We start from the raw sequence: 17,251 nt of genomic DNA, 5'->3' as shown, positions 1-17,251 counted from the left end.
ACTCCTCTCCTCTCTTCTCTTCTCTCCAGTCCTCTTCTCCTCTCCTCTCCTCTCCACTCGAATTCTTCCATCCTGTCCTCAGCCACTCTTGTGTGTTCTGTGAGCAGCAGTGACACTCATCTGATTGGATAATGTTCATTCTGATCGTGAGCCACCAGCCGTGATAGCAGAAACAAGTATCAGGGGTCGCTAATGGATTTAACATTGTAAAATGTGCAGTTGCAGAATGTTTCCCTGCATGTATTCCTCTTGGATATGAGATTTAGCCTGTATCAGATCGTTATTGCCAATCTCGCGAAAAAGCAATAGCTGCCTTGAGGCTTTGCCCACAGCTTTGATCTCAACACCGGGTGAATTTCAGAGCAGACCCTCATAACAGAACCCTGGTTGGTAAGGTACGCTAATCAAACTCTAACATCTGGAGGAGCTTTGCAAAGGCCCACAATGGCTCCCCAAAGCACAATTGAGGGTGGTTTAAGAGATGATATAACCTTCTGTTGAAATTTTGTGTTTGTGCAAAATTTGTTTTTTGTTTGTTGTTGTTTTTTTGTTTTTTTAAACCTGACAGCGGCAAGCACTATCAGACGAAAAGGGGGGGGGGAGGGGGCATAGAGAGGAACCAGATGGGTTTAGAGTGCTGGACCCTCTCTCTTGTTTTGCTCAATTTAGCGCTCTCTTCTGGAACAAGAGTGAAGATAAAAGATTTTGAAATCCTCTCTGAGATAATGAAGGACCATCTGTTGGGTGTGATAAACTCTCTAGAAAGAGGAGGGGAAGAGAGAGAGAAAAATAGAGAGAGAGAGAGATAGCAAAGAAAAAAACAGAAGGAGAGAAAGAGAGAAAGATAATCAGATAGGCAGACAGGGAGGGAGAGAGACAGTGAGTGTGTGTTTGTGTGTGTCAGTGTGTGTGTGTGTGTGTGTGTGCGTGTGTGTGTGTGTGTGTGTGTGTGTGTGTGTGTGAGTGTGTGTGTGTGTGTGTGAGAGAGAGAGACAGAGAAACTTGACAACCTGCCCTTGACAACCAAACATAATTATGTTACAGTGAAGGGAGAGAAAACTATGTGCAAAATAATGAAGAGTCTCACAAAGACTAATTGCTGATGTTTTCTTTTAAAGACAGGAGGCTTAAAGTGCTCATCAGCTCAACAGTTCTCAGCACTGTAAGCAAGGAGCAAAAGACAGCAGGATAAAGCATGATGGCATGAAAGCATGATGTTTCTTAGTGCAGATTTTCTCCCCAAAGAAGATAAATCACACTAGAAAAAAACAAAGATGCTCTATGACATCCAATCAAACGTGTCATTACTGTAATACTTCAAAATGTTCATCTTTTTTCTGCTTTTTGAAAGCAGGAAAGACATAAGGTCCTAAGGCTCTCTAGCAAAGCAGACTATTTGTATCATTTCACTCACTGTAAGTCCTCGGCCACAATGTCCACTCAGGCAGTCCTGATCAGAACAGGATGAAGAGATCAAGAGAATTGGTGGCCTCTGCCCTCCTCTCTCCACTCAATTTCAAGTCAGCTTATTGCAAAGGTTTCGGTGTCAAGTTCACCCCCCTCACATACCTGATACTGTCATCCTCTTAAGAGTTGTTTCCCTGAAGCAGAAGCAGGCTCTGCTTGTACATGGTTTCCTAGAGAGAAGTGAGAGTGAGATTAAATATTAAAGCACGTTTCTGTACAGAACTGTGTGCTGTAAGTGTGTGTGTGTGTGTGTGTGTGTTTGTCTGTGTGCGCACACACATGTGCATGCATGATGCTTGCACATGCTGATGCAGAAAATAGCCCCTGTGTCCCTTAATGATAGAGTTTTTTTGTTTCTTTTTACAGGTGGACAGAACAGAGGTGATCCGCAGTTGCATCAACCCCACCTTCTCCAAGGTGTTCACCCTGGACTACTACTTTGAGGAGGTGCAGCGTCTCCGCTATGAGCTCTACGACATCAGCAGCAACTACAATGGCATCAAGGAGGCAGACTTCCTGGGAGCCATGGAGTGCACCCTTGGACAGGTAAGTGTCTCCTTACACCCTTCACGTCCAGAGGTGGAGAACTTCAGAAAGGCTTCAGAACGTAAAGGTTGAGGTTCTACCATGTTTTGGTTCCTCCTTCCTCCTTTTCACTTTACACAAGCAATATTACTTATTAGTGGATTCACTAATCTGAACAGTTGTGGTAATTAGAATGATCTTGTCTAGTGAATGTTTGGAACAAACAAACATGTGTTAGGAGTTTACGTTCTGAAGACGGAATTTTGCACCTTTGCTCGTGTTCCATTGCATTTAGCTCACTGATGACTAATGAGGTTGTTGAAATGAATGAGAATGAGTCAGTTGTTCACCACTTGGCTGATGGCCACAGGTTTCTGAACAGCTGCAAGCCAGTATCATTTGTTTATATGAAAGCCAGTTACCTACAGCACAGTGTAATTATTTGTTCCTGGTCAGTAAAGGGTGAAATGGCTATAAGCAACGCTTGCATTAACCGAGAGCTCCTAATGAAATTAGCACAGTCGAGAGTAACGAGAGCTGCTTTATTCACACCATATTGATGATACACCAGCCTTGTTAGCATGAGATGTGCCATTCATGGGCATTCATTTTCTCTTTAGCACTGGACTAGACTTACTTCATTGTATTTTCAGTACCTTTAAGTCGTGCTTTATATTTACGAAAGCATTACATTGCATAAACCTTCCAGAGGAGACTTTGTTCTGCTACCGATGATAGCAAAATGCAAATATCCTAAATGGCAATTTTAGCATGATCAACTATGATTAAGCCTATCTATTAAAACTTTTTAAACTTTTTTTGAAGAGTGCCTTGGACAATCCATACCTATACATATATTTTTTCTACCAAAGAGCACCTTCACAATTACCTTAAATTACCAGTAGTATTACGCCACAGCCCTCCAAACTCATTCCATTTAAAATGACACATTTCAGAAATGATACAGATGTTTGACAGAAAAAAAGCCAAATGGGTTTAAATACCAGGAACCTCTGTCTGTCTATCTGTCTATTCAGTGCAATTACATGGACACGGTAAGGACTCATGAGTGCCTAACATAATCCATTGTGGCCCCACCATACCTTACTCAGCCCTTGATGGCCTACCCAGGGGTTTCTCTGAGTAATTTGGAGAAGTGGTAAATACTCACCCCCTGTTTATGTGTTAGTATGTATGCTCACTCACACCAGATGGCTGATAGCTACTGAAGTCCCAATCTCACTGCCAAGAATCCTCTCTGGATATTTCACCTGATGTATTATGAATGGCAGTATTTTGTTTGATTATCTTTCCAAAATTGCTCTCTCTCTCTCTCTCTCTCTCTCTCTCTCTCTCTCTCTCTCTCTCTCTCTCTCTCTCTCTCTCTCTCTCTCTCTCTCTCTCCCTCTCTCTCTCTCTCTTCTTTTTGTCTTTCCTCCCCATCTGTCAGTCCAGCAAGCCATCTTTCTCAAACTCTCCCCTTTGAATAAATGAATGGGAGATCCCACCGTATGTGCTTGGTAAACTCTTTGATTTCTCTGACAGTGCCTCAGCCATCGGGTAATATGTGACAGATTTTTATGCTAATGAGAAGGGTGTAATGGTATGAGGGAAATTGAAGCTTTTCACCTGATATTGAACTGTCAATCAAATGTTTAGCTGCAAAATAAATATTCATTCCAAGTCAGGTATCAGTATCTATTTATTTAAAGAGCTTCAGGAAATGCTAGTTTCTTGCCAGAACTTTGTCACTAAATCAAACACTTTCAGCTTAGCACCAGCAATGTTCGATTTCGCCTTCTGAAACTAGCATTCGCTTTGATTACATATTCCTTCAGTGAAGCGGAAAAAACAGCGTAGTTTATGTTCAGCTGAGGATGATTGTCATGGGGACCCACAAATCCTCCTTAAACTAACAGCTCCTCACCCTTTCATCTGTTGAAACAAGAGCGCTGTGCTCCGAGTCCTAGTCACTCACCTAGTCTGTGGGGTTTTGCTCCCCTGCTCTTCCTGTTCTCGCGTCACTAACAAACACACACACGCAGGCATGCACACACGCACGCACGCCCACATGAACACACACACACACACACACACACACACACACACACACACACACACACACACACACACACACACACACACACACACACACACACACACACACACACGTGCGCACACACAGTCTTCCCCACAATGGACACAGTTTCAAAAAGAGCCATCAGAGTGGAGGCGGCGTCCTCAGCCTTTATCTCTCTCCAAACAGATTGTGTCCCAGAGAAAACTGTCCAAAGCCCTCCTCAAACAGGGGAACACAGTGGGGAAATCCTCCATCACGGTGAGTGTCCTCGCAGTCTCCAGCTCTCTTATGTTGTCTTTTCTTTCTCTCTTTCTCTTTGTCCATCTTGTTTTAATAGCACTTATCACTGTTCTCTTTGTGACTCCCAACCTACATCTTACATTGTACATTTTCACCCAATTTGTCATCCAACTTCTGAATTGTCTTTTGCTAAACTGATGAATTGAAAGTAAAATTGACCATATAGAATTCTCTGGTTTGCAGACAAGCTACAGTACACTAATGTGACATTTTTCATATCAATATAAATTTATTTTGGAACTTTTTCTTAAATATTTTCTGTGTTGTATCAAAACTCACATCACTGAAAACAAGTGCTGATCTTCAAGGAAATAAGGAATCTAAAATTCTCTGCCGTCCTTGTAAATGAGTACACTCCATTTCTTATGACCAATGTTCCTATCATTTATGAATACAGATGAGTCCCTTCTGTGTGTGGCTGCCATATGCACTTTCATTTTGTGAGAGCAAATTACAGTCATATTTGACAAACAACAAGATCAGCTGGAGGGCCATTGGGTGTGATATCAGGCCCATGGCTTCATGGGGTCCGCAAGTGAATCACTCCATTCGCAGAGCGTAAAAATGGTTTTAGATGATGGGTCTAATTTTTTCAAACGTATGCACTGCTATCACGTCTGGTGTAGCCAGTTCCATTGGTCATGACTCAAAACACATAACCGAACAGCCAACTTTGAAAGAACTCAACAGCATAACTGAGAACCAGTCATTTGAAACAGCAGGCATCGGAGCCAGCCATTGAGCAGTACCCCACAACATGCTGTCCTCTCTCTCTCTGTCCTGAGCTAAAGAGCATGGCCCCCCATAAGTGGCCTCCATTAAAAAAGATATCAATCCAGGGCAATAACACTTAACAGTCCAAACAGCAGTGTGCTGGGCAAACTGTGGCATTAGTAGCGCTGCCAGTAGCCCTTATGGGGAGAAATCCATAGCATCTCTCTCACTGCCTCATCACTTTGTCTGAGGGGAACAAGCCGTAAAAAGAGACACGATGCCTCCTCTGCCCATGTTAGTCAGCAGGGCTAAAATAGCTAGCAAGCTCGATAAGCTTTAGCCTTGATGGGGGAGTGTTTCCTTTCTCCATGAACTTCCATTAAGTCCACATCCATTAAAAGTTATTGTTTCTCCCAGAAACAGATGCAGTCAATTCTGTGGAAGAACTGGCCTCCTCTCCACGGGCTCTCTTTGTGGTGTGTCATCTACATGTACCAAGAGACAAACTAATTTCTTTGTGTTATACTACTTCACTGAAATTCTCCTAAAACCATAAAATGTCCAAAAACAATCTGGGGAGATCAAGAAGATTTTCATTTTACCTTTACTACACTTTTTAAAAGGCTGTTCATTTCATCTCAAGAAAGTTGGTCAGACCAATCAATTTCAAATTCCATTTCATTACCTTTTTATTGGTACAGGGCTCAACCTTAATTTAAAAGCATGGCTAGCCCTGTATGTGTGTGTGTGTGTGTGTGTGTGTGTGTGTGTGTGTGTGTGTGTGTGTGTGTGTTCATGCAACAATCCCTAATTGACTCAGAGAGGAGGGAACAAAGCAAGTAGAAAGAGAGAAGAGACACAAAACAAGACCTACATCTCATCTACAAAATTGATCACTGATTACATGTAACATATTCAATAGTTGATCATTTACTTAAAAGAGAGGCAACATCTCTTTAATCAAATCTCTTTAATTCACTCCCAGTGTAAGTGAAGTTTATCACGAGAGGTGATTTTCTCCTCAGACAGATGTGCTAATTGCTCATTTCTTACATGTTTTCCTCTAGATTACTGCAGAGGAGTTGTCTGGGAACGATGACTATGTAGAGCTCTCCTTCAGTGCCAGAAAACTTGACGATAAGGTCGGTGTCAACCTCCTCTATTCTCCACACTAACGTAGCTTCATCAACCTACTGTACATTACTAAACCTTCTTTCTACAAAGTAAGATCCTTGAAAAGCAGCAGCAGACGGACGTCCATTGATGTGCTGGGCAGCGCTTTTGAAAGCCCTCCAGCACTTCTCTTTCACACGCACACTGCCAATAAGAGATGGCACCAGTCGACTGCCAGGACAGGACTTAACTCAATAAGAAAGCCTGATGCCATGTGCTCTCCCCGTGGAAACCCCATCAGCGCCCATCAGTGGAGTAATTACCAGAGATTATAAACAGGATTAATAGGAGCGCAACAAATGATTCCCTCCAAAAAGCCTCTCTCTCTCTCTCTCTCATCTCCCATCTCTCTCTCTTTCTTTTCTCTCTGTCTTTTGCTCAACCCATCTTTCTCTACCCATTTCTCATCTCTCTCTTTCCAGCCATATATATGTCTCTAACCATCTTTCTCTCTTTCTCTCTCACTCTCTCTCTCTCTCTCACACACACACACTAACACACACACACACACACACACACACACACACACACACACACACACACACAGAGAGAGAGAGAGACACAATCTCTTTGACTGTTGTGAGCCCTGCAGGCTGCATTTTTGCAAGTCAGTAGGAAGGGAGGTGGTGAGGGCATCTTCATCAGAAAGCGCTTTTCTCTCCCTTCTGCCTAATCCCTCGGAGTGACTCCTAGCCCCTGTGCCATTCTAATTAGGGCTAATTTAATTAGATTAGCTTGCTGACTGAACCAAAGTTCAATGGGAAAAGGCCTATGGCGTTGAATGGGTAGGAGAGGGTAAGGGAGGGTGGTTGTGTCATTTTTGTTTGTCTCATTTTTGTTTTGCTGTGGCAGAGTAGGCCGTGGCTTTGATGCTCTTTCCACATGCATGCCCCAGATCTAAACAGAGGTGCAGCTGTATAAGAGAGTGCCTAGACTACTGTTGCACACTTAGTCCCAATTACACTGTTGGATTGGGACGGTAGTAGCATAGTGGTTAATGAGTTGGGCTAGCATGCAGTAACCAGAAAAGTTATGGGTTCAATTCCTGACTTTGAGCAAGGCACTTAACCCCGAGTTACAATGCCCTTGTACTACAATTGACATATGTAAGGCGCTTTGGAAAAAATGTCTAAAATGAGTAAATGTAAATTAGAGATCATTTTAAGCTTTGTTTCTACTGTCTAATGTTCTCAGTGGCCTGTCTAATGTTCTCAGTGGCCCGCTGTAAGATAAATCTGTCTGAACTTGGTCGATTGTTCTGCACTGTCAATCTCAGCCCAAAGCAGTCTTCTGCGTGAACCGTATCTTTATAGGAATATTGATCCGTGTAGCCTGATTATTTATTTTTAGAACCAACGTGATCCTTGAGTGTAAGTTTGGTAAGTGGATCACTACAACATCCCCAAGTTAGATTTAAAGTTTGATCTTAAGAGATATTTTTACGGAGTGTCTATTTGCACCCCCGGTACGAATAGCCTAGGCCACACAGCTGAGCTATTCACACCCTGTGACATAACAACAAAAACACGTTGTTATGCTGGCCACACGTTGCATTGTGTGATCAATATGCAGGGTAAATGCACAGGGGTGCAAATAGCATATATTGATATTTGGACCAGACAGGGTATTAATAGAACACATTGTTGTTTGCACCGGGGTACGAATAGCATACATTGATATTTGTACCAGACGGGGTATTAATAGAACACATTGCTGTGTGCACGCAATGGGGTACGAATAGCATTCACTTCTAATTGCACCAGGGTACCAATAGCATACACTGCTAATTGTAGCAGGGGTGCAAATAGCCTCACCCTAAGGCTAATGAAAGGCGATGAAAACATGCCAGAAAGCCAAGTTTCATCATATAGACACTCAAAGGATTTTGAAACATTTTTAAAAAATCCTTTGTCCCCAATGCTGTGAAGGTATAGTATAGTATAGTATATAGTATAGTATATATACTTTTTTGATCCCGTGAGGGAAATTTGGTCTCTGCGTTTAACCCAATCGGTGAATTAGTGAAACACAAACAGCACACAGTGAACACACAGTGAGGTGAAGCACACACTAATCCCAGCGCAGTGAGCTGCCTGCTTCAATGGCGGCGCTCGGGGAGCAGTGAGGGGTTAGGTGCCTTGCTCAAGGGCACTTCAGCCCACTGGTCGGGGCTCGAACCGGCAACCCTCCGGTTACAAGTCCAGAGTGCTAACCAGTGTTCTGTGGAAGAACTGGCCTCCTCTCCACGAGCTCTCTTTGTGGTGTGTCATCTACATGTACCAAGATACAAAGAAACACAAACTAATTTCTTTGCGTTATACTACTTCACTGAAATTCTCCTAAAACCATAAAATGTCCAAATATAGTAGGCTATATTTATCTATTTATGTATTTATTTATTTTACTTTTGTAGACACAACCTTTGTAATGTAATTTGCCATGAAATATATTATCTGTTTTGTCCGTCTTGGCTATAATGTTTTTAATGTCCTGTATTCTTGTATTCTTGGTGAAACCAAAGAAAAATGATCTGTGGATAACAAAGTTTTCGTTCGTAAAAGTCATGGTGAAATGTCTATGGTATTGCAGAAGCCAAAGTCATGGTAAAATGTCTATGGTATTTCAGGAGCCAGGGTTATGGTAAAATGTCTATGGTATTGCAGGAGCCAAAGTCATGGTAAAATGTCTATGGTATTGCAGGAGCCTAAGGATTACTTTTTTCTTCCATTTCATCAAAGATCCGCTTCAACCCTCTCTGCTTTCATCTTCAAAACTTGTCAAATCCTCTTCTCCCAATCCACACATCCAGTTGAATGAAGACTAATGACTAATTTCTTCTACTGAAAAATGAAAACCATGCATCACTGGTCACTTGGTCACTTAGTCACAATAGAGCGAACGCTAAACATGACCCTTGATCCTGGAGGAGATACAGGTTTGAATAATTCCTGACAGCTCTGACTGCTGCAGAGAGAAGGCTGATTTGAGAGATAGGCCTGGGTCTCATGGGTCCCATGGCACCATACAGCAGCAATGTGAATTATGCAACAGGAGTAGAACATCTTCTACTATACGCATTCTGTGGGCAGAGAGACAGGATGAAAGGAAATGTGGCTTTATTACGATGCACTTACAGTAGATAGTACACAGAGAGTGCTCTTAGTGTGGGATGATGAACTGTTAGTACTCTGTGCCTACAGCTGGCTAAAAGGCATATGGCAAAGTAAGAACAATAAATCAATCCATTCAAAAGTTCAATCAGGTGTTCCTCGCTCTTGTTCTCACTCTCAGTTTACATTGAATGCCTTCGATAGTACCAAGAGTGTTTCCTTTTTTATTTCGATGAATTTCTCACTCATAAATCATCTGCCAAACCCTCTGTTACTTCAAAGAAGAAAAGAAACTGTGTCTATTGATAGCAAACAGAGAATTAGACATTTATTAATTTAACTTTCCTTCCTCTGTGCAGGACTTTTTCAGCAAATCAGATCCCTTTTTGGAGATTTTCAGGGTGAATGATGACTCCACCCAACAGCTTGTGCACAGAACAGAGGTAGGATCGTATGCCGAAACAGTCTCCAAATGACCTAAACCAACCACACCAACTGTAAGTCATGTAAACCTATTCTGTTTACATTTGCAGACAGTCATGAACAACCTCAACCCTGTCTGGCAAACTTTCAAAGTTTCCCTGAACTCCTTATGTAGCGGTGATCATAACCGAATACTTACGGTAAGAGAATTGCTTTTCTAGAACACCATTGCACTCATGAGGTCTACTAGGAAACACACACACAGCACAATAATCCAAAGGTTTATCATTTTAATTTGAGCTTGGTAGTGGGGCTTGGAGAACTATGTTCTGATCACACAAGTTTAAAATCAGTTGGAGTGACTGCCTCGGGAGGTGGCACAGATTTAATTTGCTGGTGAGGCAAACTATAAGTTCTGAGCTCAGCAGTCTCTGGAAGTCTCTTTGGGGAGTTTCATCAGTGACCAATACTTGGAGCTGGCCTTTTTTGTACGCTGCATCGTCCTTTCACAAGTCAGTGTGTGTGTGGTGTTGCTTCTGCATTACCAAATGCATTAGTCACACACCATGGGGGACTACATCTCTGCATCTTAATTCCCTGAGCAAGTAATGCTGATAACAAATCTGGACCCCAAACGGCTTCTCTGTAAAACTTATCAAGGCAAAGCACACTCATGAATACATTAGTGTATTGATCTGTCACACAGGCATGAGATAAAGACCTTGAGGTGATTAATATTTCCTCCTCTGATACTGATAATGAATGAACCCCGACCAGTAGAAAGCGGCTGAAGTGCCCTTGAGCAAGGCACCTAACCCCTCACTGCTCCCCGAGCGCCGCTGTTGTTGCAGGCAGCTCACTGCGCCGGGATTAGTGTGTGCTTCACCTCACTGTGTGCTGAGTGTGTTTCACTAATTCACGGATTGGGATAAATGCAGAGACCAAATTTCCCTCAAGGGATCAAAAGAGTATATATACTTATACTTATACTTATAATAACATGTAAGTGCTAGCTCCTCTCTCCTGATGTGTGTCCTCGGCCCCCCTGCGTGGTCGTGACAGGGCCGTGGCCGTAGCATGGCGTCTGCCATCACTGTCACATGCTGGTGAAATGCGGCGCAGCATGTTCTATTACAGACACCTCGGTGGGTTGGCTGTCCTCGCCTCGCCTCCTCCCTTCCTGCGGGCCGACTGTGAGAATCACTCCATCAGGAACATGGGAAGCCCCACTGCTCTGTAATCTCCCTCTGCTGACACACATGGGAGTGCGGGCCCCCTAAAGCAGGGGCGCACTCCTGTCAGGTTGTGACGCCACGCCAGCTCTGTGGCATCTGGCTGGAGCTCTCTCTGGACTGTGCCGTGCCGTCCGTCAGAGACGGTGCTGGCCAGACGATGACGGACGGTGACATCGGTGACGGGGGGGGGGGAACTCTGGTGTTTCCTTCGGTGTGGATGTCTCTCTCCATAGCACTGCGCATCCTGGGAGCAGCAGGGGGTTTAACCCTTAAAGGTGTAGGTTTTTGAACGTTCTAAGTTCCGCAACAATTGAAGGTTCTAAAATTCTATGTTGAATTCAATGAACCCAGATATTCTTTAGAACGTTAATTTCTCAACATTCCCGTCACACCGGTGTGATGGTACTCCTTTAAGGGTTAATGGTGCTGATGCCGAGGCAGGAGGGCGAGCAAGAGGAGATTACCATGCACACTCCTCTTCAATCCGATCCAGACAGACAGCACTTGGTCTCTGTGGAGGAGAGCAGTTGCTGGGAGAAAGCTGGAGGCTGGCTCCCTCACTACAGCCTGAGAGGGGAGATGATGCACACAGGCTCTAACACGCCCATGTTCATTGTTTATGTCCTTCTTTAATCCCTTTGTTAAACAAATGTCTCTTTCACTGTGTCACATTTTATTCACATTCCTCTGGATTATTCTTGCATTTAAGATGATTTTACAGAGATTGCATGTATCACCAACATCCTGAGGCAATATGTATGTAAATCAAAGCTGGGTATTTGCATTGCAGAATGTAATGAATCATTTGAGTTTGGAAATCAAACCGGGGTATTTGCATTGCAGAATGTAGTGAATCATTCGAGTTTGGTGAATCGCCCAAGCAGTAAAGTTATGTCTTCATTCTGAGGATGGGTAACGCCACAGTAATTATTGAGCAATCGGTAGAGTTTTCTGCCAAGGCAACGACTAAGGATGTAGTGGAGACTAAAGTGCAGTGCATACACTTCATAACTATCTCTCTCGCTCTCCTTCTTTCTTTCACTCTTTCACTCAATATTCCATTGCTCCCTTCCTTTTCCTCTTCAACTTTCCTGTGTTGTACACCCTTCAGATTACTGTGTTGTTACAATACAAATGGCTGTAGGTAAGAATAAAGCCTTATTGAAACACACACAGCCTCCAGAATCAAGATAGCTCAAGTCAGGTTTATTCATAAAGCACTTTAAAAACAACAACAAATGACTGAAGTGCTAAATAATAAGAATAAGAAAAATATCAGGACATGATAGACAAAACAGTAGACAATTCAAAGCAATGTTTGGAAAACATCAAGATTAATACAGACGACAGTAAAAACACACAAGAGCAGGAAAGAACAATAAAATAACATAGGTAAAAGCAGTTACCTATAAAACAAGTACTGTAATGCATGTAATACAGATTAATAATAAAAGAGGATACAATAAAATAAAATAAATAATAAAAGAGTATAAAACAAGTATTCATACTTGTGTTTTAAGGTGTGATTTAAAGCAACACCAAAGAACTTTCCCTCTGTCGCACACACGCTATTTGTTTATCCAGCACAGGCTCTGCAAATAACGATGTCCACAGACAAGGTAGAATATTTTGCATGACTTATAAAAGTACAATGTATTGCGACATCAGATGCAAGTCAAATTTGTAGTTTCTTTTGTCTCATTGCATCGAACTACAGATCCGCTACCCGATCTGGCAAACTTACATAGTGCGGTTATAGCCGATAGAGGGACACGAAGCGAATGCAGAATTGCCGTTCACCCTTTTACGAGTTGATGAACCACTGAAACGATTTTGGAAACATTATTTTAAGGTATAAAAAACTCTTTGGTGTTGCTTTAAAAACAGGCAAAGAAAGAGCCAGCCTTATTTGCAGCAGCAGCTCGTTCCAAAGATAAGGGGCAATTACTGCAAAGGCCAGTTGACAGAGGGACAATATGCAGCATTGATCAGCAGACCAGAGTACCCTCGATGGAGCATGTGGTTTTAAAAGATCTGATATATATGAAGAAGCAAGCCCAATTAAGGATTTAAAAACAAATAACAGAATTTTAAAATTAATCCAAAAACGTACAGAGAGCCAGCGAAGGGTGGCGAGCACAGGGGGTGATGTGCACTAGCTTCCACATTTCTGTTAGAAGGCGGGCTGCAACTTTTTGGAGAGGGAAGAGCAGCTAATGCCCGCAGGCAGGGAATTACTGTAATCAGGGCAGGATAAAATGAAGGCATATACAACCTTTTCAAAGTTAATAAATCATAACAATGGCTCCCGATAAGAGCCTTATAATGGAAGAAGCTGGATATTACCACAATTTGTATGTGTTTCTCTATCTTCATCTAGATTTATTGCGAAATGTTTGACAAACGGTTCCAGGGAACATACAGAGCTGCTTGAAAGTAACCCCTGAACAGTTTTTACATATGAACTGTCAAGTGTGTATAAATGCATGGACATGTTTAGAGGGAATTGTGTTAGAAGCCAAAAAATCATGAAACATGAAAATAATGTACAAAAGTAAGTGAACCCTTAGCTGCATTGGTGAGTCAAGTAGGTAATTGAATAATGTCAAACATATTTGCTGAAATAATCAATTAAGCCTACTAATGAAACAGACTTCCTTTGGAAAGGGTTTGAGCAGCCATGATTACAAGAGGAAGGAAATCCACCAAATCACGGTACCAAGGCATACCCACAGGGATCAACAATGCTAAGAGGAAATGAGATATCCGAGGACTTAAGGAAGAGAATAGTGACAGCCCATCAGTCTGGGGAAAGCTACAAGACCCTCTCTAAAAGATTACAGCTCTATTTATCTACTGCAAGATAAATTGTTTGCAAATGGTTGCTAGAAGGAAGCCTCAAGAAAGCTCTCAAGAAAGAACAAAACTGCCCGACTCAACTTTCAGAGGCCTTCTGGAAGTCTATTCTCTGGACAGGTGAGTCCAAAATTGAATTATCTGGTTACAATCCAAATCGTCATGTTTGGAGGAAAACCAAACCTGTATACCAAGAAAATACCCCCTCTCAACAGTGAAGCATGGTGGTGGAAATGTGGAGGTGTGGGGCTGCTTTTCTCAGGCTTATCAACACATTCTTGACCTGAACCTCATGTCAGTCAAAGAGATGAAGGGAGGTTATAGATTTTACAACAGGACATTGACCCTATAACCATTTAAGCAAATTGACCAAGGATTGGCTTAAGATGAAGATAATTCTTACTCTCCTAGTCAAAGTCGAAACCTCAATTCAATAGAAATGTTTTGGCTAGATCTGAAGCGGGCAGTCAGTGTTGTAGTCAAGTCACTATGCCTCGAGTCCGAGTCCAGGTTCGAGTCTCCAGTGTTCAAGTCTGAGTCAAGTACAAGTCATTAAAAAAAATTCCAAGTCAAGTCTGAGTCGAGTCCACTACTCATCCGAGTCAAGTCCGAGTCGAGTCACTATTAAATGCAAAACAAACAACCTTCGAGGCATTCATGTCTCCAGGCATTTGCCGCCGTTAAAGTTAACGTCCGTTATTGTAGAAACATGGCGTAATGTGTGATGTAGGCCTATGACATGAAGCAGTAACATTCCATTGCACTAATATTCATACTTAGAATAATTTAGATATTAAAATCATATACCAAATAATATTCTAATGACATATTATAGCCTAATGACAAAAAAAAGTCGAGTCCTTGTCTCAATTTCCGAATGTACGAGTCCGAGTCCAAGTTCGAGTCATTCAGTGCTTAAGTCCAAGTCAAGTCATGAGTCTCTAAATTTAGCTCATGACTCGGACTCGAAACACATAAATGTCATATTTTCAGTTTTTGTGAGCTAAACCACTTTTATTGAATATATAATGAAAATATATAACTTTTGTTTGTTTCTGTCTATTATTTGGAAGGTCAGCTTTAGAAATTGGGGTTTGGATGTGCATTAAATAAGGTTATTTTTATTTATTTGTTTGTAAAGAAACAACTGACCATGTCTAAGGGTTCAAAAACTTTCAAGCAGCACTGTAGGTCTAGGTTTGCATCACAGGCACCACTGGGTTGAAATATTTGGACTTCTGTTTTGTTCTCATTAAAATTTAAAAAGCTTACTGTAGGGTCATCCACGTTTTAATGTCTTCAAGACAGTCCAAGACACATTTAAAAGAGACAGACTCTTTTTGTCTCGATGGCAAAAAATAATTGATTGTAGATTTGGGTATGGTCAGCATAGGAATGGAAATATATGTATTATTTTCTTAGGATGGACCCTAAGGGTAGCATGAAAAGGGAAGAAAATGAGTGGCCCAAGAATAGGCCCCTGGGGGACCCCACAAGGGAGAGGTGCTGACACAGATTCACCCAGGCTGACAGAAAACCTCAGCTAAGATCTAAACCACCCCAGAGTGATATCTTTAATATTCACACAGTGCTCCAGGCAGGAGATTAATATACTGTGATCCAGCTGATAGATCAAGAAGTATCAGAATAGTACAGTCCCCAGAGTCAGTGGCTAGTAACAGATAATTAAAGGGACACCAGGCAAGCCTGATGCTTTTTCTCTACGAAACTCCCCCTCACTCGGTCTGAAGCTCTTTATCTTTTCTTTGCGTCTTCCGTCAAGGGTTTTCGCTGCTTCTTCGCCAGCTCTGCCATTATACACACGTTTGCAACAATCTCTAGCGTTTCGTTAGCCTGCCTCTGTGCTGTAAACTGATCCTGCTTCGGTTGGCGGGTAGGATACACCGAACTTGCAAATGGGATATTCTTCCTACAGGCAGTAGGGGCGGGCGAGAGAGCCTTCATTCGCCCCGTAATGAGTCATTTAACCATATACCGACTTACGAAGATGATTAACACGAAAACGTTGCCTGGTGTCCCTTTAAGAAATTTTAGATAAAAAAAACATAGAAGGAGTGTACTCAGCTCTGTTTGAGTCTGAGTGGTATCTGAAGTGCATTGCTGATTCTTTACTATGAACCACAGGCAGTCATGTAGCATTCTCACTCCTATGCAACAGTTTAACATAGTCAGACATCTGCTGATAGAAAACTCCTGTCATAATTCAGTCGTCCTGCTGACATACGCAGACACAGCAATGGCCAAACAAAACAAAATAATAGAGGTCTATATCCCTCTCGTTCTCTATGAGGACAGGAATTTTATCATAGCAGAATAAAGCTCACTGCAGGACACATAGCACAGCAATCCTTTTCATCTGCCTTTCTCTGTGTGTGGCAGCCACTCTATGGCCATCCCTTTCAGTCCTACTTCTTACTGACTGAGGAAGAGCAGAGCTCTGTATGTGTGACCCCTTTAAAACATGAATAGGAAGGCTGTGCCTTTAGAGGCCCTGAGTGTCTAATCCTCTCATCTCACCCACCCCAGTAACTCCATATAATGACCTCCATATAGTGGGTTACTGTGGCAACTGGCTCATTGTCATTGTTTTGGAAGGTTCTAGAAGGTCCTCTGAAGAGTTCTGCACTGCAAGAACAAAAACATGAATGGAGAAGTCTGTTGCACCTCAGTACACCTGAGCTAGACTGATGTCAAGCCAATTATTTTTGTCTTAAAGTGTTATTGTAACACATTTGACTAATGCAATGGGAACTAATATCTCATTACAAGACAGATGGTGGACCCATTTATGCGTTGGTTGGAATAATTTCACTCGTTTTAGTACTGTGATCTCAGGTGATGCTCTGATGGAAAAAGCTTAAGAAGCTTGTCTGAGTGGTAAGCCAGCAGCTTCAGTGCTTTGCAGCACAGTGTGTCTTCTTCCTTTTTATGGCCTGCCAACTGGACGGTTTGATTGAATGACCTGTGGAGTAGGTGGCCACACAGTTGGCCCTCTGACATGATGATTTGTGTTCTACCTCACAGCAGGTGATTGGTGGTCGAGTTTTTGCTCCACTACCTGCTCAAACTAACGTAATCTGAAGAATGGTCTCAATTAGTAGCTTCATTAGGGTCCACCTTATTCTGTGCCAGTTACTTCTGATGAATTGGTATAGACAGATTTATTAGTAGAATGAGTGTTCTTAAACAACCTTTCGTCACAACACCACCAAAATATTGCATGTGTTTATGCAGGCCTATAATTAAAGTTTATTAAGAATTGATGCTGATTTTTTTGTGTTGGACCTTCTCACTTAAAGAGGGACTAATTGGATTGTTTCCTTGCTGATGGTTGGATAACTGATTAA

The 17,251-nt window shown here is 42.1% G+C and overlaps 1 protein-coding gene across 1 annotated transcript in view; it reads left to right on the top strand.

Annotated features, from left to right (window-relative positions):
* Positions 1-17,251, top strand: part of cpne4a (copine IVa) — a 60,295-nt gene that overhangs the window by 15,157 nt on the left and 27,887 nt on the right. Inside the window, exons 3-7 of the mRNA XM_048261272.1 lie at positions 1,834-2,013; positions 4,259-4,330; positions 6,154-6,228; positions 9,729-9,812; positions 9,903-9,992. Of these exons, the coding sequence (XP_048117229.1) occupies positions 1,834-2,013; positions 4,259-4,330; positions 6,154-6,228; positions 9,729-9,812; positions 9,903-9,992 (501 nt within the window). The remainder of the gene's footprint in view (positions 1-1,833; positions 2,014-4,258; positions 4,331-6,153; positions 6,229-9,728; positions 9,813-9,902; positions 9,993-17,251) is intronic.

This window comes from Alosa alosa, chromosome 13 (genome assembly GCF_017589495.1).
Source record: "Alosa alosa isolate M-15738 ecotype Scorff River chromosome 13, AALO_Geno_1.1, whole genome shotgun sequence".
NCBI classification, from domain to species: Eukaryota; Metazoa; Chordata; class Actinopteri; order Clupeiformes; family Clupeidae; genus Alosa; species Alosa alosa.
The sequence above is the reverse complement of the archived record's forward strand: the minus strand, read 5'-3'. Positions and strand labels throughout refer to the sequence as shown.